The sequence below is a fragment of the Ornithodoros turicata genome, chromosome 2, assembly GCF_037126465.1.
Source record: "Ornithodoros turicata isolate Travis chromosome 2, ASM3712646v1, whole genome shotgun sequence".
NCBI lineage: Eukaryota > Metazoa > Arthropoda > Arachnida > Ixodida > Argasidae > Ornithodoros > Ornithodoros turicata.
The window spans coordinates 103,826,089-103,849,449 of NC_088202.1; the positions used below are offsets into that span (position 1 = coordinate 103,826,089).

A 23,361-nucleotide genomic window follows, 5' to 3' on the forward strand; every position below is an offset into this window, starting at 1 on the left:
TATTCTTTTATTCATTGTAGACATCGCGAAGCAAGTGTGGCTATGAACAGCACGCTGCCAGGAAAGTGTGTCGGAAAGCCCAGGGAAAACCTGAGACAGTATACACCGAATGAAATGATTCGAACCGAGCACCTCCCAGTCTTCAGTTGGCACCAACGAACGAAGGCTGTATTCACTCGACCATGCCGCTGGTTGCCGCACTTGTTAGCACAATCTTAGAACAAAAGAAGAAGAAGAAACAGTCTTTTGGGGGAGTGAACGCAGTCTAGAGGACTAGGGCCCGCTTGCACGAAACAAACTTAGTGTAATACTTAACGAGTTCCCCACTTAGTGTAGTGCCGGAGCCGTAAGTGGCTTGCACGAAACTTTTACAACACTAAAGTGGTGGCGCTCGCTCAGCGCAGTTTAGGACGCTGGCCAAGGGTCCTAGGAGCACCCTAAACTACCGCACTAAAGCTTAGGACTAACATGTCGGCCGCTATGAACCGTGTATCGAAGATTCGTCGTTGGCCCCAACTGTATCTCGCAATACAGTACGCATTTTCCTCGCAATACTAACAACGTCTCATTTTTTTATGCTGTGGGTGCCGTACGTGTTGTGCTTTTCGTTATAGCAACATCTCTCAAAATGATCGCCGCACGCGAAGTGCCTCTCACCGGCAGTGCCGTTGGCGATAAGTTCCCAATCATCGAGCAATTCGAGACATACTTTGGGCCACAGGCTTTATTTTATTTAACGAAAGTACGCAACAAGTGACCTAACGCGTTCTTGCAGCTACAATGATATTACAATACCTTATTTTGGTTGTACAAACTGTTTACGTGCGACGGCAGAAGCAGACGACTTCCCAGAATCCAAACATGCCGTGACGCACGACTTCCTGGGATGAACTCCGGAAGTTCTCTTTCTACCAATGAGTCTCCGAAAACTGCTACTGCTCGTAGCCACGATCCACTTTAGAATACTTGACTTAGGGCGGTCGTCGAAGTGTTCGTGCAAGCCACTTAACCGCAACCCTAAACTTAGAGCACTAACGCGTTAGTGCAACACTTGCCAAGTGTTACACGTAGGATTGTTTCGTGCAAGCGGGCCTAGAACATGCAATTTCTCGACATTTACTCCGTTTCTTAGAGTGCAATGCAGATTAACAGACCGTCGCAAACCCTCCCATTCGCCCTGTCAAAAATTCGAGAGAAACGGGAATTTCCTTTCTCTATTTTCGTCTTTTTTGCGCCTCATGCTCGTCTCACACGGGAAATTGAATGTCATTTCCAGCGAATCGCATTCCCTTACCGAATGAATCGTTTTTGCTCTGGCGCGGACTGCGTAGTTTCGAAGGCCGGGCAGCAGTAAAAGACAACAACATCAAATTTCAAGTAATAAGGAAACGAAGGCTATCGGCCGGTATGTGTTTTACGTGTTCATTTCGAGTAACTACCCTTGTTCCCAGTCTGCTTCTGCGTCCGAGCTTCGTGTCGGCCATATTTATTTGTCGAAAGCTCTTTGCGCCTCTGTATCTGCAGTAATGGCTGAATGCCTATAAACACATTTTTAAAAAAGAAAAAAGCAGACAATGGAAACACGCTTGTACTCCAGTTTGATGCGTTCCTACTTTACGGAGCATCATTGCCATCATTTGCGATTATGTATTCTTTTTTCCCTCTGTGTAGCTCTCTACGCTGCACGAAAGAATGGCACGTGTAACAGTGAATGTCGTCCGCTGGGAATGACATTCAATGTCTCTTGCGTCGGGATTATTAATGTGTCTGTCTCCTTTTTGCTTTTAGATATTCTTTAGGACTGTCTCGTATGTATGAGAGAACACCCTCTTCGCTCCCAGTCACTTTACTGCTGAATTTGTTGCACATTATTACAGACCACTCATTTTAGTGGTTTTTTGTGTTCGTGGTGTTTCGTTTTGTGTTGAAGAAAGGATGACAAAAGGCAACTTCGTCCAATTTTGAGAGTAACGGCTCTACGGCATTTCCTTTGACTTCTTGCACAAATGTATTAACGTGTGCATGTGAGGCGACTCATTACTATTCCATTTCCCCTCAATCCGGCAGTATTGGGGTATAGAGTGTATTGCGCCCGGCGATGAAACTCCCCACTCATCATCATTCAAATAAAGTCGTTGTTTGATTAACGTGCATTTGCCGTAACTACGCTGTGTGCATACATATCATATAGATCAGCCTTGTATCCCGCGATCAGAAGCGATGTGCTGTCGAGCGAAGGGATTAAACGTATATACACAGGGCAGCTTCATTGCGAACACCTGCGGTATTTTCCGCATGTGTTACGCGAAGCTATCGAATCCGTGCTTGCTTGCAGTATAGCATGGGGGCTGTATTTCCGGATTTCATTTTGTGGCCTAGAAAGCCACTGGTAAAACGTGTGTTCCTTTTTAAAACGCGTATGCACCATGACAAATGCGAAAATAGTTTTTGAGAGTTCAAAATAACTTTTCAATGCACAACTATTTTTTGGCTCATTTGATGGATATGTGTCAACACGTGAGCTTCATTCATTCGTAGACGTTTAACCGTCGGTATTGTTTGCGAAAAAAACGCTATGGGGTGAAAACTACAGAAACGTCACCGATTTTAATAAATTGCGTGCCAAATGCTCCCTATTTCATCGAGCGCTTGAAACCCTTTATGAAGCAAGGTATTGTTGCGCCTTGTCTGCCACATACAAGCAGCGCGGTATCCTCGTGAGGCTAGAAACTCAGCATCGACATCATCGGCACGTGATATCTTGTTCTTCGTTCTTCTGAGGACAGGCAGCCGCCAATGTTCATTCCTCTTCCAAAGTTGAAACTCATGCTCTACGTCTCAACCGTGACAATAATGAATCGCGCTCCACTGAGTCTGAAACTCGCTCAACACCCGCCAGCAGCAGCATTTTAATGCAGTTTTACTAAATAGAGACGATTCTATACACAGGAGGTGCCTATAGCTGCAGTTTTATGCACTCCTTACGCCTATAGCTTCGAAGCAACGACAGGCGGAGAAAGCGTGGTTTATGTTCGTCTTGTTGCGAATGAATATAGGAAAGAATTAAAGGTTTAGAAACTACATTGGCAGTAAAGCAACATACGGATTACGAGGGTCGCGCAATATATCTTAGCACCAATTACCGTTTACAAGTATGTCATACGCTGGGCCACCTAGCAAAGTCTATATAAAATGTGTACCTGTACAATTATGGGTATTTACGGAGGTAGTATGTTAGATAATAAAAATACGTCACGAATAAAAACAAACTTTAAAAAAATATTTTCTGCGTAGAATCGTGAATAGTTCTCATAACTGTTTTGTGTTCGTTTCTTCCTGTTTGTTTGATAGTGAAAAATGTAATGCACTTAATCTCTGAAGGTGGCGTATTCCATAACGTATGTGATCTCTGTTATCCGTGCGCCAGTAAAGTGAAGTCAAAGCAAATCAAATCATAGCGTAGGCTGTCAAGAACATTTAGTGGTTTCAAACTTGGGCAGAAATGCTCTAAGAACTGTCACAGTAATATCACGGTCCTTTGATACTCTCATCACTGTGGTAATATTTATTCGCCCTTCAGCGTATGAAGGCACAGTTTTGTGAATAACAAGACGCCCCATTTGCAAAACACCCTTCTGTATGGTGTGAGACTTACACCACTAAAGTGTAAAAAAAAAAAAGTGTATCGCAGAACTGTGCGCTCTTGTTGGTATAAGTCGTAGCGTATCCGTCACAATTGAATCTTTCATGTAGGACCTTGAAATATATTCGTAAAAATCATTACGCAGCATAATTGTTCCGGCACTTAACCCCTTGTATGTGAATTAAAAGGGTGGTTATCAATCAATTAATCCAGGCCACCCTTAGCCTCCACTTGACCTACTACCAAAAAGAAGAAAGGAAACTTCCTTTTCGACCCGCTTTCTCGCTGGCTCATTGCTTCGATCGCTGCGGTATCGTCATGACGTCATTCCGTTCCTCTCTTCTCATTCGCTGCTGCAGACGCGGTGGTCTCGTTCTCTTTTTTGCAGGCTCGATTTCCTCTAGCATCGGACAATTATTTTGTCTTTCCTCAAAGCTGGCACCGAACGAACGTGCAAAGCATGCAGGGGCGGGGAGAGACCTCGCGAACTTCAAATTGGAACAGGGGTATGAGGCGTGTGTGTTTCAGCAATGGGATGTGAAATGGTCGCTATCGCACGGAGTACAACAGACGAGACGTGGTTAGGATTGGTGAAATGACTGCGATGCGTTTAAACGGGTTACCTGGCTGATTACATGGGCCGCCACCGAAATGACGTGTATTACAGTTACGGTTGCATCCGCATTGTGACGTAATAGATCTCTACCCGAGAAACGTTATCATGACGTTAGTAGACAGACTGAAACCGAAACAAATCGGAAGGGGAGGGCTGGGTTCCACGAATGGGCACTTGTTCGCTGCCTCCTATTGAAACGAAAGTAGGACAGAAGGTCGCGTCCCTTTCAGAGCCCATCGTAATCCTCCCAAGACCGTGGTTTTCGGGCGCGACCTTGTTTGCCCTTAGCTTTGAGCGTAGTTCAACTCTACCAAATAGACGAGTTCAGAAAATCCCAGTGCTCTTTGCGCACGCATTGCATCCTGGGCGCTTGCTGAGCGGGGGAACGAAGAATAATCCTTCGCATTTCGCTTTCGCTGACCTTGACACGTCGTGGACAATGGACCGGTAGGGGAGAAATCGGAACAGTTTGGAGGCCACCCGTTTCTTTCGTATTAGTAAACTCCCACAGTTCATAGCGGCGCTAAGCACCCTGGGATTTTCTGAACTCGTCTATTGGTGGCGCTGACGAACACTATGACGTCATTTGTTTACAAACTGGGAGAGGTCTATAGCCGAATCACGCCCGAAGCATTTGGCCACGTCAAAGGGTGCTAAGCAGGAACACGCGTAGTATTTGAGATCTATTTGTATTCATTTTCATTTGAAAGGCCATGTACTCGCACACATATGCACATAAATACCAAACTACAAGTAACAAAATAGAGCAGGGGATGGAGAGGGGGGAAACGCTGTCAAAATCGTTGCACGTTTTTTTACGTTACAGTGCGCGAGTCCTACTACAACAAGTGTCTGTTATGTTTGGTATACATAGAAGACAACTGTACGGTACACGGTAGGCTCGTTCGTGAATGCATACAGACTTGTAGACACGCGTACATCACGATACGACGACCTTATAGAAATAACTGGCGAGTTATGGTTAAGGAATATGGTAGTCGTTGAAAAAGCCAGACCGTGCGGCGGGAATCGAACCGCGCATCTCTCGTTTGCCGTTGATTTCCATTGTGTTCACCATCCTTTATAGTAACCGTATTTTCTCGACTCTTGTTCAACACCAGAACATGTCAACTGCTGAGAACAAAACAAAATTTGAGTAGAGGGCGACTCTTACAATTCAGAGAACGGAAGCAAAATTATATTTTTCAGCATAAACTTTTGTTTTAAAGCATACTTCATTATTTTTACACTTCGATACCAAAAGCTACACTCATCGTCCAAACTACCACAGAGACTATAGTCGTCGTCTCAGTTCTCGTGGTGACTTTGCTGCGTGCTTTGTTCACGATTATAAATCGACCACAACTATGTGTTTTCTGGAGATTTCTGGATTTTTTTTTTTCTGAATATTCCTGAAAAATATGTTCGACATTCGAATAAATGCAGTTTTTACAACAACGTACATGGTTGGACGCAGGTCTCCACGACAGAGACACACCCTGCCTTTGAAGATGTAATAGACTCACCACCGGGTGAGCGAGCGCGCTACAACTATCATGTAATCGGTGTAGTTTTAGCAAATCGTTGGTAAGGTTATCGTTCCTATTGGAACCAGTCGCAGCCGAGTGTGACTCAGAATCTTATCCACTGATTGGTTCCGGTTGATACGGTTCCACGCAAGCCACGTTATCAACGGTTTCCTAAACCTCTCTCTTGCACTATCGCCTTTGCGTACGTAAGGGTAGCTCACTATAGTAAGGGATAGCGTTGGTGGTTCTGCGCACGCGCAAAACATAGAGCTTCGCGCAGAGCGTGGAGACACCACGCTTACGCGCTCCATACGTGCGCAAAGACGATAGCGTACGATGCGCTAAAACTCTCGACTGTGTGAGGTCTTGCGAGAGATACGTCTAGGAGCGGGGCTGCTGGCGAGATATATATATATATCTCGCATGACGCTTCTCATGATGTTGCGCTCTTTTGCCGGAGAAGTCTGTCATAGAAACGAGTTCCCTGTACAAAGGAGGAAGGCAGCTAATGTACGTCAGCTTCTTACAACGTGAGCCATTTGTGTATCAAAATTTTCCTCAGAAGTAATTACAAACGCGTACGGTGACAGATCATTCCTCACTAAAGAAACAAGGAAACTTGACCTGTTCGACATACTGAAAATCATTTGATTTCGCGACTCCAAGTTTTCGTGAATTCGAGCACAGGGCCCATATTCGCGGCCACTAAATTTCGCGAAATCTGGATGCTAGAGTTCGTGGCTTGATTGCTTCTCTTTGTGATACGCCTTACATTGCCTTTAGTATATTTTATTAAAGCAGGGGTTCTCAACCGGTGGGAAATTCCCCCATGAGGGGGGGGGGGGGGGTATCTTGGATTGTCAAGGGGGGAACACCAGATCACATTCGCCTCCAATCGGCTCTTGCGCGCACCCTGCGCACTCGTCAACGGTATGTCATGATGGCTCGCCTGGGTGCGCACAGTACTGGAATGGCTATCTAGCGGTAATGTCGTTCGCGAGAAGCAATACTTTCAAGAAACTCGGAAAGTACCTCGAATTTTTACGCATTTGATAAGTATATAACTCTAGCATTCGTATTCCTCTTGATATGGGTCGAGCTAGATGTTAATGCTGGAGGCAGGTCAAGTATACACCCGCGCAGGGCGAGTTCCAGAGTCCTCAGAGAACAGGGGAGGACTCACTCGGCCTTGAGCTCCACCTTGGAATCCCACGGGGTGATTCCCTACGCCTGTGGGCATCCCCGAAGTATTTTCAAGACAGAAGAAAAATTGGCGACTCCCTGGCCTGGGGTTGCCCGGAAGCCCTGCCTCACCACTAAGTCAAGCTCCGAATTATCTTCCCTGTTTGGCCAAGAGAAAAGGGAAACGCATACTTTGCAGTGGACCACTTGAGTATATCGCTAAAACGTTGCTCCGCTTTCTCTTGCGCGACCATAATATCTTGAGCACTGAATTCACGTTACAAACACAAAAGAAAAATCACCGTCTCCACGTTTTGTCATTGTCATCACGCAGTATGACCTCCGCCGTTGTCACGCCATTAAACATCAAATCAAATTCAACTTTTATGCGTGTATTGCTGGGGAGTTAATATGGGGAGAAGGGGGGGGGGGACGATTTGATGAATGACAAAAGAAGCGCATTGAGCAAAAAAAAAAAAAAAGTTGAGAACTACGCAGTTCAAAACTTCAAATACTTATTAGCCAGTAAGTGTGAAAATAAAGTATGCGATTGTACCATTGTTTCCGAAGTGTGAATTCTTGGTCGAAAATTAGGGCCGCACGAACAATCACGGTTTTGCATGTGTGGACAAACTTGAACGTAACTTGATATCCCCGCTCGCTTGGCGACCACGCACTCTTCAGCTCATCTCTCGTACGTTTCTTCGAAGAACTACATAAGCCATCATTTTGTTTTCAGACGGTTCGGATCAGAGATACACCATGGCGAAGCGATGGAACTGCGAAGAGCAACTGCAGGTGGGGCGAGATCCGGGGCCTTCGGCACCGCTCCTAGCACCTTGATAGGAAGCGTCCTCACTGCTCCTTCAGCGTTCAGCCGCCGAGACGAAGAAAAGAGCATATCTGGGCGCAAGCGCGGGGTGCTGGCTCTGATGTAGAGACAATCTGCTGTCGAAGCCTCCGGAAACAGTTTCGCCGTGACGAGTGAGTGTACACTGTTACGTGAGTCATTTCCTCCTACAGCGTCCATTCTACATATATAGATAGGCGGCTTGGACAAGTTTACGCTATCCATAAAATTTCGCCCGGCGCCCCGCAGTATTCTAGCCGCAGTACCGCCCAAGTCGTCCATTGTAAGATACGCAATAAAGCGTGATGGGTACTGGTCTCCAACGGGGCGCAAGTTACTGCTTTGAGCACTCCGAAATCCCGATCAAATAGCTACCCTTGCCTCTAATGCCCTGGGTGACGTTCGCGCTGTTCAAAGTGCAGGCGGCTGTCTGCTAACTTGGCTAGCACAACCCGCCAGGCTGATGCTATGTGACGGCATTTAAATATTTTATCGCGTGCATCAAATGCGCTTGAATGGGTTGGTTCCAAGAGGAAATCGAAGGCTAAGGCTGGCTCTTAAATTCTTAATATCTCTTCATTGCATAGCAAAAGAAGACAAAAGTATAGAGTGACTCTTTTACTTTTTACTTTCAGTTGCAGTTTGAGGATTGCCACTGATTTCCACTACTCGTGCTCTTCTTTTTTAAAACGAGTGTTTAAAAAATAATAATCAGCAAGCACGTCTAAACGCGGTTGTTCAACGACGTATGATAATATGCAGAATGTGCTAGGGTATAAATTAGGCTTGTTCTCTCTCAGTTCTCTATGGCGAAACAATTTTTGAAACTTATTTTGCGGAGCTAGACCATGTAACTTCCCATTGCTTTCTCGGAAAGCATACGCTAGGCGAAGAAGGGTACTTAATGTAGCGTGCAACAACATGACTAGCATGACTGTGCAAAAAGAAAGGAGGGGAAATCCCCCGCGTGACGTGTCTGCTGTCTCTCGTCTGTTGACCCGGGCCTCGACCGCTCGAATTCCCTCCGCTGTGTCTCCCTCGCCTACAGTGCTTCCCTCTCCGAGGCTCCCTTTGTCCGTGCGCACAACCTTGTTCAACTCCCACGGAGAGAGCAGCATCAGCTGACCGCTTGTCTGCTGTCCACTGTTTGAGGATCAAGACTGACAAGCTCGGCGGTGATATTGCTATGGAGTGCAGCAGGCTGTGCCCAGGGGGTGATGCTGATACCCTTGGTAGATCAAAACGTGTGAAAGTGTTTGGAATGACGTGGTTGTAGAGAAGTTAGATGGCTCTGCGCATCTTGCAGCGAAGAGGAAGTCATTAGAGTGTCTTGCAATCTTGATTGCAGGCTCGTGTGTGCCTGACGACGGTTTGACTTGCGGTGTGGACTGTTAGGAGATCATGCGGCCTACGGTTGACCACGGTAAGTTTCACTGTTTTTATACTTTCGGCTGAGAGCATCTTGTGGTTGAGTGTTTTAATCCTCTGTCAAACATCTCGTAATGTGTGGTGCCAGTGTGGCGTAGTGGTTAGCGCACTGACCGATAGTCCTATAAAGGGTTACATAGATAATTTTCCCGAGTTTGACAATGACGGGCACGACAGGAGCAGAGACTCATGTTCGAAAACCCCACTAAATGACATTTCTGTAAACCTGGCTGGACTGAAGGGGAGATTGTGGAACGCGAAGTTCGTCCGATCTACTGCACGGCGACGTTGAAATACTGTAAACGTAATTTTTATTCGCGATGGTGTTAGTTTTCGCGAATTTCGCGACCGCTCAAAAATCGCGAAAAATTTTAGTCGCGAACACAGCTTGACGTTTATCCCGCTGAAGGAAAGAGCCCCGGAATCGCGAAATTAAATACTCGCGAATACTTCACAAATGACAGATTGCGCGATTCGCGAAAATTAATACATCGCGAATCAAAATAAGTTTACAGTAGTTGTCTACTGAACTAAGCTAGGGCTTGCTACACTGCAGAGTGCTGCATCACCGCACCTACTGCAGTCACTTTGCGCGAATACCTGCACATGTGCAGATGGATTGTGCAACCGAATAGCATCAGTGAAGTGGATGGGCCACCAGCACATCTCACCGCGTAATGTGGCACGATAGCGTCAAAGCAAAGGACCCAAGCAGCACAATGTACAGAAAGTCGAGTGCAATAGGGGTGGACGGTATGTGTCTTATCGATGTTCCTTAGTTTCACGAGTCTGTTCAAGGCCTTCCACCTACCCGTCCACCCCTATTGCACCCGACTTTCAGTACATTTTGCTGCTTGGGGAAATTCCCCATTATCATGACCCTCGTTTCCTCTGACAAGATACTTTCACTCCCCGTGTGCTACGTTTACTAAACCGAGCAAAAAGCGGACACCCACTTTACTGTGTAGAATCGAGCAGCGTGAGCACGCGTCTTTGGCGTCGCCTATCTGTCTGGCGTGAGACGACGTGTTGCAAGTCCTTGAGGAAGCCCGTTGTTGGGGCTGCTCGAGGTCGTCATCGTCATCCTTGCCAGCTGACTGCTGTAGGCTGGCTCCCCGCCAGGTCTCCCCCAAACATGTCCCTGGTCGACCAATCTGGCTTCCCCCGTCCAGCCAAGAAGGTATTTCGCTGCTGTTGCCTAGCAGGAGAGACCCCCCCACGGAACGTAGGTGGGGGACTTTTTTTTTTTTTTTTTTGCCGCTCTTCTCGTGTTTTCCTGCTGTCCGCAAGGATGGGAGCGTTGTATTGGAAGATCGTGTGGGTAGTATTGTCGACCATACATGATGTCCGCTGAGATACATTATCTGTCAAGTGGGATGAAACGTAACCATCACGCAAGTCTATATACGCTATCTAGTTCGTCGAGGCCCTCAAACGATGCACTACCTAGCCATTTCATTAACGGGGTCACAAAGGGTAATGTTCGGCGGGTTTAATGTGGTGGCGTATAACTCGTTCAATCTTGTCCCACTTATCACAGGTGGCCCACGATTATATTTGCTCGTTGCTGGAAAGCAAAGTACGGATTTGCGTTCGCCGATTCTCGACATAACGAATGTTTATACGAAACGGCAAGTAGATGAAACGCATGTGTTTCTCCCTGGACGTGGACACGCTAAGAAACTGCACTTGACGGGACACTGTGCACTCGGTAATACTCCAGCGGAAGATGCACAAAACGCCGTACATTTCTGCTGCCACGTGAGCGCCGATTGTGTCGCGTGCTATTTGTGCGGCACGACACGCCCGATATTCTGGTGCCACGCGATTGCTCAACATAAGACGCAGGGTAACTTCCACCCCGATAACTATTTTTTCTTCTTTTTCTTCCACTAGAATATTCTGTGGTAATGTCGTCGTGTGAATGCACGAAATGCACGCACTTCAATTCCATGTGATGTTGCCGAATAAAAACAATCCTCTGAAGACTGCAATATCCTGCATAAGTATCTCGCGGGAATAACGCCCGGAGCATTTCTCATTGCTTTTTCTCAGCTTCTGCAACCAGTACAAATTTCATTCGCGACAAGCCAGGAAACTCATCTTGCCCGGCTTCCTCCGGTTGATCGATTATACTCAGCCGCATGTGCCCAATGGTAGCGAACGGACCCAAACTCATATACTCGACGCCCACCACCATATCTCGGACAAAAAGCTGCGCATTTACTTTTTTCTTGCTGGAACACGGCAAGCAGAAATAATAGAACGAAGGTTAGGCCACCTTTCCAATATACAGCAATCTCGCAATCGATTGAACGGCTGTTGTATACGGGCTGCAACTTGACTCGAAAGCTTCCAACGTGACATTTACTTGATGTTTCGAAACAGCTCCCTTTTGTGTGCGTGTGTCTCGTTTGGTTTGTCGCTGCGAGATCGAATGACCAATTGTGAGAGAACTCGAAATCATCTGTTCCGTTATATTATCTTTAACGGGAACACGTCGGGGTTAGGTCGGCTGGATGCGATGGAGGTGAACATGACTGTGACGTCACGCTGGCGTACTCCAAGGTTGTGTACACCGCAGCAGTTTAGCAAGGATAGCCTCGCGTCCTGCTTCTTCCGAGGATGCTTCGTCAGCCTTATGTTAAGGAACATAGGCTTCATGATGGGGAGAGCGAGGAAAACAACACGCAACCACACAACATCTTTTGCCTGTTTCTGTTTGCATTTCTTGCTGTTTTGCTTCCACTCCCCATCATGAACCTGTACCAACCAGCCCGTCTTGATACGCTTGGTAATATAACTAAACCTCTTAAGCGTAGGTCGGCACTTTTCTAGAAACTCACTCAACATCACATAATGGTAGGCCACACTCACAGCCCCTCGCATCACAACCCACCGACGTCATAATCCATCATTGGACATCGTCACAACCCATCATTGAACTTCAAATTCCGATCTGGTCACTTGACTTCCAGATCAAGTCACAGCCCATCAAGTCACCATCGCATCGTTCTCCATGATGTGATGGTGAATGATGTCCATGATGGCTATCATGAGTCAAGATACCTAAATCGCTACTTTCGCAGTTTCCTTTCCTTTTGTCATTTTTGGGTAGAGGATATAGCGGCAAGGTGGGTATTTCGACTTTAGACTTTTGCCTTTTCCCATTAGAAGCAAAGTGCAGCGTCTACCCCAACAAAGTACACCTGCCGTGTAAACGTTGGTCCACTTGGAGGTCATCCCGTGGGGAGCCGCCATCCAGTCAGCTGACTGTGTCTACGTCCGTTACCGTGTGGACGGGGCTTGTGTGTTCGTTTCGCTTGAAAGGACCCTGTCTCTAACTTGCCGAGAAGCACTGAAAAGCGGCATCAGTCAAAGACCGTTTTCAAAAGGATGGGGAAATGCTCCCCCTGCTCCTTGTTCGGATGTTCTCCGGCAGTTACCGCTGCATGAGAGGTCCCTGATTTTTCTTGCTTTCCCTTCTTTTTATTTCTTTTTTCCTTCCAGTGGTGTATCGCGGTCATGCGCGCATCGACTGCGGGATTTCAATCTCCAGATCACTCCTATGGTTACGTTGTTTCGCACACGCAGCGTTCGATGTCGCACGCTCGTTGTATTCGCTCGCGTTAAATCCCGGTTCAGATCCTCCTTCACCAAAGCGCGACAGGACTTGGCTGGGACGTTGATATATGTGCCTAGAATTATCGATATCCACCGTCTTTCTTGCGTGCTGCTTTTCGACATTAGTGAGTTTTAGTGCACCGTACGCTATCACTTTTTTCGCGCAGTGCGCAGATCCACGACGCATCCCTTACGCGCTATCCCACGCTATCCCTTCAACTGCGCGTAAGCGGTGGAGGGAGGAAAAGGGTAGCCGGCCCTTCATATACTGGAGAAGGGCCCCTTGATAACGCGGTTCGCCCCGGGGTGGGCCGTGTCTTTGACATGTGCGGGCGATAAAAATGTCGTCGGGGCAGTGTCGCTTGCAGTGCTGTTCGCCTGTTCTGGAAAGATTTTTCTTAAATCCCTTACGTTACGTACGCAAAGTCGATAGCCTCTGATGCACTAGGACTCACTAATAATGCAACATTCGCGCGTTGGTGGCATCTTCAAGGTCATTCTGGAAACTGGGAGGTAGTTGGTTCGAATTCTACCTCCGACTGTGCTGTCTCAGGTTTTCCCTGGGTTGGTCGGCAGACATTTCCAGAGAGGTGTCGTACTTTTTTTCCTGAAATCGACCCAGGACGCATACTAACCCCCTCGGTCTCCCATTTCTTCTTTCTGTCCCCCTCCCCGTGTGTCTGTGCCTGTAACGCTGCTCACAGTTAAAACTGCTTCGCAGTGCTAAGTCTGAATAAAAGGATCGATGTTGTTGCAGAAGGTGAGCTACGGTCCAAAAACATGTTTTTATTGAATTTCATATTATAAACCAGCCTCGCTGAGACTCTGTATAAATGAGGTCAGTGAACATTAAGCGCTTCCAGGAATTTTAAAAAGAACCCGTAAAACTATACATAGATTCGGATACTCCAACAGTACCTGACGTCATTGAGGGTATCTCTGCTAGCAACACCGCGAGCGTCTCCGCTCTTCGCTCAACGTTGGAGCTCTGCCAGCAGCTGTGGAGAAGCAGACGGAAATCTACCTGAAAAGTAACGCTGCCAGAAGCATCGCAGATTGCGCAGTCTACGATGTCGTGCTTCTCAACACTAGAAATTAATTTTATCATACTTCCGCTAGAGGAAAATATTTTTGGAGAATACAGTGGCGAGACAGGTGGACTGCAGCGGTACAAACTCGTTAAGAATCTGAAGACACGAGATCGAGTCCGTGGCACTACTACGGCTATACAAAGCACTCATGGTATTGTTACTAACCACAAAACGATGTAGAGTTTGAACACGTAACGCTATGATGTGGCGACAACTGCGATTTCCTTTGGATCCAACTATTCCACTCGGCGTGACAGTGCAGCGCGAGGCGTACGAGATGGGTCCATTTTGCTGGACGACCCGACCGTAACCCGTTCGGTGCATGTTCAGGCAGCATGAGTGGCTGCCCTCGTCTCTTCTCCACGAATAGAGTTGATTGACCGGTGAAGTACAGGATGAAAGATCACTGTAAATCTCTCTCCTCCTTTGTTTCTTTCAATTCTGCATGCACGGCAAGTTGATATACCTGTTAACAAAGGCTCTGTCATACCTATACTGACCACACCCTTCCGTCTGTTCCATCGGGACTCCTTTCTTCTTTTTTTTCTTCTCGCTGTTTGGCCCCTCAAGTAAGACGTCGAGGATGTCAGGTGGTGGGTAGTGGGGGAATAGAGTTCGGGGTAATGAGACGGATAATGAACTTTATTTGTACGCGTGAGAAACCCTTTGAATGACTCGCCGGTCTCTTGGTTCAGTGGAGCAGCTCGTTTCGTGGAAGAGGCTAGTTTCAGAGCGCCTGTATGAGATAGCCACGGGGTGATTGTTTTTACATAGTTTTTTTTAAATAAATATTTATTCTTTTTAACTGTTACGGGAAGCAGTGACCACATGACTCGTCTTTTTGTGTTTTACATGTGTGTAATAATAGCAAACCCACATGTAAAGTTGACACACACGAACGTCGTGCTACATTTATTTGGTTGTGCCAAATGTTGGCTATATATAGTTATCAAACGTCCCTTCGCATCTTCATACTGATACGTATGACTATGGCCGATCGAGTGATAAATGATAACCGAGGAAAGTTTCCGTGGGCCAGAGTGTGCGTACTATCCCTATCATATGTGTATATTCCGTTCCAGCTGTTTGCGTGTGGTCCAATTCGGCCTTGACTCTGATTCGGCAACAGGATATTACGAGGCATAAGTGCGATAAGTATTCCTCGTTTGCGGCTCTCGTACGATGTGGAACCGAAACATGCTGTGTGCTGACTGTTAAATATGCAATAAGGAAAGACAGAGGGAAATACCATTCGGCTGTGATGGCCACCATTGGCCGGCATTAGATCGTTGCAAGATAGCTTGTCCCGTATGTATTATACGAACGTAAGCGCATATACAGGGTGTTTGCTCTAACGTGTCCACAAATTTTATTTAAAGCGAGCGATAAAAGAGAAACGAGCTATTGAAAAACGAGCTACTTGACTAAGAAACAGGTGCTACTAGTGAAGCAGTACCTGTTTCTTACTCAAGTAGCAGAAAAGCACCACTTGCTTTTCTTTTATCGCTCGCTTTAAATATAATTTCTGGACACGTTAGAGTAAACACCCTGTATAAATATACACTTTCGAGTTGTGTCACGGTGAGCCACTTTGTTCGACGCCAACAGAAATAATACACTGCAGCACACTGTATTCAAAAACATACACTGCACTCCGTAGTTTTGAGTTTGCCGACAACGTTATTCGAATAGGGCGCGTTACGGTCAACTTAGTTGTGTTCTGATTCGGGAGGCACACATAGCTATCTTTAGGGCCGCTAAAACAAGAACAGTTTTCTGCGTAACACCGCCCCCGAAGTCATGTGTTCTCAAGGATGGTCATAAAAAGCTATCGTACTCGTCTTGAGTCGCGCAACTGGCTCTGAGGATGAATGCTTGCGAAACGTGAATTCCGAGAGGTCTCCTGCATCGTTGCGTCATTTTTAGAAGTTTCGCTTTGCGTCGCTAGACGTCATCAGGACTTTCATTTGAGGCCACAGTCGGAAATACACTGATCCCTTTCGAGTTCAGGAGGTGAACATTGCAAACGGTGTCGGAGCAGAAAAAATCCCACGCAGAGGCTTCGCGAAACCACGCCGCAATGAAATGCGGCAGTCGACAACCATCGATTTTGCTGAGCTGGAGTTCCGAGAACGTCGTCGAACTTGTATCGTTCGATCCGTTTCGGCAGTACAGGTGTGTTACGATTGTTTTGTCCCTGATTACGTCAGTGGCGGAGATGCACCGCTGACGCACTCAGTCTCCTTGAGATGCCTGGAGGCCCGAAAATACTCGAGCTCAGATCCCGACTCAGAAACCGTGTTTTGGAGGTGAGCCCGGTTGCCTTTCGAAGAGGGACGTGTGGCACGTGTGCACAACGTGACGTTGTTGCATCATGCGTTCCCAAATCAGGGGTGTCTCATCGAAGAACAATGAGTTAACAATCTAATCAGTTATCGCTGTTTTCTGACGACATGGTGGTAGAAAATTGTATGTTGCTGGGACATTGTTGAACCAAGTTGAGACTTTTGTTTGCTGCGTTAGCTGATTTCCTAACAATTGACTGATCAATACCCTCCCTCTATTGTTGATAATTCCTGGCTTTACGTTGCAAGATAACTATGATCATGACCGACGCCACAGTGGTCAGTCTGCAGCTCCCGGCACATCGTATTTAACGTCCCTCGTGGAAGACGGCGTGTCTGAGCAACTTGTACCACCAAGTTGCTGGAGTCGTTAGCGGGGCTCAAATTCGCAACCGTGGGATCAGTAGGGGGACACGCTGCCAACTGATTTACCGATGCCGGTGGTAACCCATTGTGTCTTTCAGCATATCTACATTGCGTCTTCCAGTGCATTTCAATAAATTCTAGGTAGCCGCACGAAAAATTCACTCTAACTGTGATCCCTTTGAGGTGACTATGGTTGAAAACAGTCATACAAAAATACCTACGCTCGCTTTTGATTGAAAAAGATAAATATATAGTATTTTATTCGACACTAAAATATTCGACAAAATGTTTCCTTATATGACCCCACACGAAACACGTATGCATTCGGTCACGTGCGTTTTGCGTTTCAGTCTAATTTTGAATACTGTCTTACAAATATGCATAACTGGCGCAACGCGTCACACAGGCGAGCCGATGGAGGAACCACACCCGTATCAGCATCACTGACTGTAAACTCTGAGTAAGCCCTTTGTTTTTCGTTCTGCCTCGATTCTTTCAAACGCAATGTCGTTTGACGCAACAGCGACCCTAAATAAAAGCGGGGGAAAACGCGCTGTCTCGCGTCCTCCCACTGGCGTTATGTGGCGTTACATGAGGAGGGGTCGTCGGTGAACGTCGGTCGTTGACGTGGTGGAGCGCCATATTACGGGCCACATGTCGAAAGAGAGAAATGGGTCGAATTCGCAGAAGGGCCTTTTAGTAACGCAGCTGAGTAAAGGGTTGCTGCTGCGGTAATGATGGCGATCGTGTGGGTCGATTCTTACCTGGAACACCTGCGGGCACGGAATAAAGAGAACTACGGCAGTTGCACGGTTGGAGCAGCACTGGCAGTTAATTTAGTCCTTATTTTTCCTTCCTCTCTCGTCGCGCTGTACATGTCGATTAGGATTGCATCGAAAAGAGAACCGAGCGAGGCTTTCTTTTTTGACGTTGGCTTTCACTGCACGCGAGTGTCGGGCGGTAAATGTCGTCTGATCATTCTCCGCCCCCCCCCCCAACACACACACATCGCACTGTACTGTTCGTTGCATGTAGCCTGCTTCAGGAATAATCGTTCAAATTCATGGCATGTGGTCAGGCTGCGTGATGGTGTTTGCAATAAAGGGGCAATATAATTTTTTAATTTATTTTTGCAGTTGCCACTGAAGGACCCTGGGGGAAAAAATTTATGTAGCGTGACGAGGTCCCGGAGCTCTGTCGCACTACAATTCAGATGTAGAGTACTACTTGGACACGTGCTATACGGAAATGATAACGTTGACAAAATATACAATATATACATATAGTACACACATTCATAATACACACGTTCCGAACAGAACATTTGTAAGAACCGAACGAGATAAATAAGTCATTTATACTTGCATCTTAATAAGGATGCAAGTGTTTTGCGGCTGTCGACTATATGTGCAGAATACTGTAGATGTTTCACGACGTAAAACCACAAATTATCATTATCAACATTAACATATATGGTATCCATTACATCATGCACGTCGGCACAGGAGGGAAGCATTCTGACCCCCCCCCCGTACCCCACACCTTCCTGCTGTCCTCTGTCCACGTCTGTACGCCGCTCATAGCCACAGCTGCTTCGCGGCGCTAACACGCAACAAAAAAACTTGTTTTTCTACGTGTCGTACTTGTTGAGAGATAAAAACCCATGAATACCCGCACGCGTCACTCTGACGTCAGAGGAGCGAGAGCTACGACCATTCCCATTGGTTCTCGTAAACACGTGACCTCTCCCGCACTGCCTTACTTTCGGAGACTTCAGCAGTGATGTCGGAGCCACATGAGTTTCGGAATTCGCGGTGCAGATTTTCCACGAGTCTATTACGCCCTTTGCTGCAAAAATTGGAATGCAGGTCCTGCACAGCCGAAAGTAACCGATGGACAAATCGTTACATATATACGGGTAGGGAAGTCTCATATCAATCTCAATCATCTCAATCTTTCGTAGCTCCGTATATCATTCAGAAGCGGTGATTATTGGGCTTTTCTTCTGTGTACGGACCCTTTGCACATGGTGAAATGACTAATCCATATGTTGTCTTCAGTAACTTGGAAGCACAGCGCGCTTCTATATTGAGAGAAACGTAGTAAGGGCACATAAGATCGACATAAGGCAGTCGTCGACTCCTGACTTATGGTAGTCCATCTGTCCAGCCTGAAATACAAGGCTGCTGCCAAATGCATGCTATCTAGGATATAATCACGGCAGCCGTTGTCCTTACTTTGTAAACGGGCAACTTCGCTAATATTCTGCGTTAATAACGGCACTGCGCGTAAGGAACGGATAGGTGATTTAGTACTGTAGGATATAACTGAATCCGATGTAAATCGAGGCTTCTGAAAGGGGTTTATAAAGGGGCAGCTTCTTCACGACAAAATTAACTGGTGTCGCAACGGTACATAAAGTTCACCCTCTCTTCCTGTTATTTCGTCCATCTGTGCAGAACCAGCAATCAAGCGAGCGTGGAACTAAGCATTTGCGTGTAGACGAGAACACGCTTTAATATCCACGATATGTAAAATTTTAAATCGCTGTTGCGCTGATGCTTCAGGTAGGTTTCTAAGCTCCCACAGTCTCGTTTCACGAACCTTCGTAATTACTATACGGTTAACGTGTACTCGGTGGTCTTCAAGACCACCTTACAGCAGCATTGGCTGTGGGTGAAATAACAAATAAGAAAAGGCAAGGCAAGCATTGTTTTTGCTTCAGCAGTTATGAAACTTACAGCCGTACACTGATTCTAGAAGGCAATGATCGTTTCGCCTGTGCCTCACCAATGAGCGGAAATTACAACTTCCGTAATAGTAGTAGATTCGGCTAAATGGCCTGTGACCGCATAGTAAAGGGTATAAGACTGAAGAAGGGTTGTAACTACAACAAACGTTTATGCGGTCTGTTTCCTTAATGAAGAAACAATCTCACTGAAGGTATCGGTGCATTCCCAAGCCGCACGATGTATATACTGCGAGATGGGAGCGCGCATTATATAGTGGTGGGCGGTTAGTTCCTTTACTCTGCTGCGAATTGATGCCCCGCAAATATGAAGCACCGGACAACCTGCTTTATGCCTTTGATTTTCCGGTGGATCGTGCTAGTTGGGCCAGGGTGGGTACTTGCACCTTATCTTTTCGCCACGTGAGCTGCTAATGGTAGTTCTTATGATGATAAGAAGCACCTACCAGCTGCTCCAGTTTATCGACAATTTCCGCGCACTGTACCGTCGATGACATACCCAGCAACGAAACATCCAGAGCCCATTTTGTCGCTGATGGGCCAACGAACGATACGACGTGTCCCTTCCCTCATCTCCCATGTTGGTTTCCCGTTATTGTCGTCGACGAATCGAGTGGGCTCGACGTGTCGTCGTTGTCTGTTTGTAAACACGGCTCACTTAAGAGCGTCAGCTTTAAGCTGATAAGAGATTGCCGGATGGACGCGATAAGTTGGATGGAGAGTCAGCCGAGGTTCTGTTGTTGCTCGCTGTTAGTGATGATGTCCACGTTCTCTCTCGGCACTCTTCCCAAAGATAATCTCAACACGGCGTGGTAACAGTGGCAGCGTTAGAGCATATCTGTTGCCGAGGTATCAATGTCGCCATAGTTACGAACACGATTCAAGTTGTATTCAGAGTCCAACCATGGAGGAGTCTAAACAAAAAGACGCTGAACCTTCCTGTTCTGAAAGCGATAAAAAAAAAAAACAGTGCGAGGGGACAACGAAATGGACAAAGGACGGACAAACACAGCACTGTACTGCCAACCAAAGACTTTTATTCGTGAAACATTCCCCTTTTATAATACAGCAGCCCTCTCCCCTTCCTTCTCCTTCCTTCCTTTGCTGCTCTGGTACAGGCGTAGTTTCTAGCGATTTCATTTAGGGCGATTACTATTCACGGCGTGATTATGCGGAACACGTGTACGGACTTGCAAGTCTGCTTGAATGCCGTAACAAAAGTGTTATTCTTATTACATGTACTTTCTGGTTGAAGGTAGTCGAGCGCCATTGTGGAGCTTATACTATGGGGAGGTACATTCCAGAACGGAGGTATGAAAAACCATATAGGGCCATCTTGTGAATTATACGACGACCTCACTTGTATGTGAGATTGAACACCTGTCACTATCTATAAGCTGCTTAGCTAATCCAGAAAAGGACGTTCAAATTCATTCTGTTTGCCATTTTACATGCAGGTTTCCCGACATTCGTTGGACTTTCCCTACTGCATTTATTGGCCAATTTAAGCCTGTCGTATTTGCATTGAATGACACACGTTTTAACTGTAGCCTGGACCAAAAACTGTGCCCCTTCACCGATTCCCAACTCCCCAACTGCGTAAGAGAGAAAAATAAAAGCACAGTCAAGTCCACGAATGAAGTAGTCAGAACGTGTAACCGCTCGAATTGTATTCTGGCTACTTCCCAGTAACCCCTCAATACCTAACACTAGTACTGATAATCCAGCGCTCAGAAATTGCTTGTCACGACCTTTCCTGAAAGGCAAGTGTCTGGAACCATCGACTGTTACGCGTTTATGTCATGTGCAAACCTTTATCTGGCAGGGTGCCGTATAGTGTTTTTTTTAGATAAAGAACTAACGGCATGTCCAGCCCCGGTCTCTGTTAATGATGTTCGCTTGAGCCACCGCACCTTGGCAAGTGTGTGCGACGGAGATAAAATCGAATGGAGCGGGTTTTGGGAAACGTAATCCGCAAGTTTTGTCTCAATTCAGTTACTCTCACTGTATTGACCCACTTCTATTTGCAAACAAGAGCAGATGTCGCTGCTGTGCAAACGGAATGGGAAACCGCATGGTGTGTACGGCGTATTTGACCTTTCTGTACCGCGTAGCACATCCAAATAGCTGCATCCCTTTGCGGCATGCCTTTAATAGCCACCGAAAAGACCCAGTGACTCGATGATCGCGCGATTTTTGCCCACCAAGCAGGACACCATCGCTGCCGCATCGCTACGACGTCACGCAGTGAAGTGAGTCTGTAGCAGAACAAGACCCGTAAGCTACTGGTGGGGACGTCACAACAACGAAGGCGATGGCTAAGAAATTCAGTTATAAATAATTTGCTGCGAATTCAATTAAAATATATATGCGTTGATTGTGAGCATTGGGTCCGGGCTTCCGTTTGCAACTGACTACTGCAAAAGGTGCCTCACATCGAAATAACTTTCCCCAGAAGTTCAGCCTTACATTTTTGCGCTTATGACTGCAGGATGTGTGAGCGCTACCAGCACGCGTCCATAAAGGTACCTCTGGTCTGTAATTGAAGTTCAGAGCAAGACACACTTCGTTGAGCAGCGGTAACGGAAACCATTACGTTGTCAATAAAACAAAGAATCGTTTCTCTAAAGGTACTCCAGGAAGCCTGCTACAGCATATACTGTACCTCGAGCATATCCCTTTCTGTTTCTCCTTCAAGTATAGTGGTATTCCATGTTCCGCACAATCCACTTCGCGGTTGATCGGTAGCACGGAAGCGCACACTACGTGATGAAGGAAATGAGCAAGTCACGTACCACGTATACTGGACATCATTTCAGTGAAAAGTACGTGAAACAGGAAAAGACGTGTCCTGTTGACAGTGAGCGCACGCGATTAATTCGTCGTGGTTACAGGGGCACCTCCGTGTACGTTTGTTCATTGGAACTGGATTGGTATCACTGTCGTAGCAGAATGAATTCGATATCTTTGGGTATAAACATACATGGAAGCGGGTGGTTGAATAACGCGGATATCCTTGGAAGGGGGCGTGACGTAATAAGGCCTTGAGGGCTCTCTTGAGCGTGTCTTCGGGGTCTTGCGCTATTTATATTTATATACGGGTGTTGTTATTTTCGCTTTCTGTCACTGCACTATTTTCCGTTACTTTGATTTCGAAGACTCAGCCACTGAGTATTGCGACATGCGATAGCACCGCCTTTTTGTTTGTGGCAATTATTTCAAGTACTTTCCGGTGTCTTCTCCCAGCTCAGTCAGCCTCGATACGTTTAGCTCAGGAATTGCGTTTTTACCACTCCGTTTCTTCCGAATTTCGTCTGCGTTCCTATTGTCACATGCCTTGTACACCGTATTAATGCGCAGTTCATTTGTGATGCATTAACCCTACTACGACCCTCATAGTAAATAAAGGACGTATATACCCTGCCTTCTGTGATAAAAATACGTGTTTCGTAAAGTTATTGCATGGCTTACTTCGGTACTCTCCTCTTTGCTAACATTTTTATCTCCTCGTGAACATTACGCGACTTTCCGGGTAATCCCGCCGTTGTTTGCCGCAGTTGAGTCGCGGCAATCTCTTACGTTTCCGAGCAATTTTCAAAGGTGCTCCATCATTTCTCAGACGTAGAAGGGTACGTACAGCGCTGTGACGCTTACTTCCTGGAGAAACGCGTGAAGTGAAGGTGACGGGTGGTGCTGGTGCAATTCACTTCACTTCTCGAAATAGCCTATATCATGCGCGGATTTCAGGTGCGGGTGGATGCTATAATGTCTTGCATCCCTTGGATTTTCATATCCATTGAAGCCAAAATCTCAAAATCGATTGTGGACGTTAGAACCAAGATTTGGTGCCCCTGGGAGGCTAAGTTCCTTCAGTATAGAGATAACTTGATGCGTCGAGATAAGTGATGCGGGTATGGTGCAGCCCGCGCGCTGTCCAA

The 23,361-nt window shown here is 46.5% G+C and overlaps 1 protein-coding gene across 2 annotated transcripts in view; it reads left to right on the plus strand.

Annotated features, from left to right (window-relative positions):
- LOC135385890 (atos homolog protein A-like) overlaps nt 1–23,361 on the plus strand; it is a 75,800-nt gene that overhangs the window by 15,079 nt on the left and 37,360 nt on the right. The window contains exons 2-3 of one of the 2 annotated variants that reach the window (XM_064615488.1): nt 7,710–7,954; nt 9,169–9,243. In XM_064615488.1, coding sequence (XP_064471558.1) covers nt 9,222–9,243 — 22 coding nt within the window. In that variant the 5' untranslated portion in view covers nt 7,710–7,954; nt 9,169–9,221. Of the gene's footprint in view, nt 1–7,709; nt 7,955–9,168; nt 9,244–10,196; nt 10,429–23,361 lie in introns of those variants that run through there. The other variant, XM_064615489.1, reaches the window with a different exon arrangement.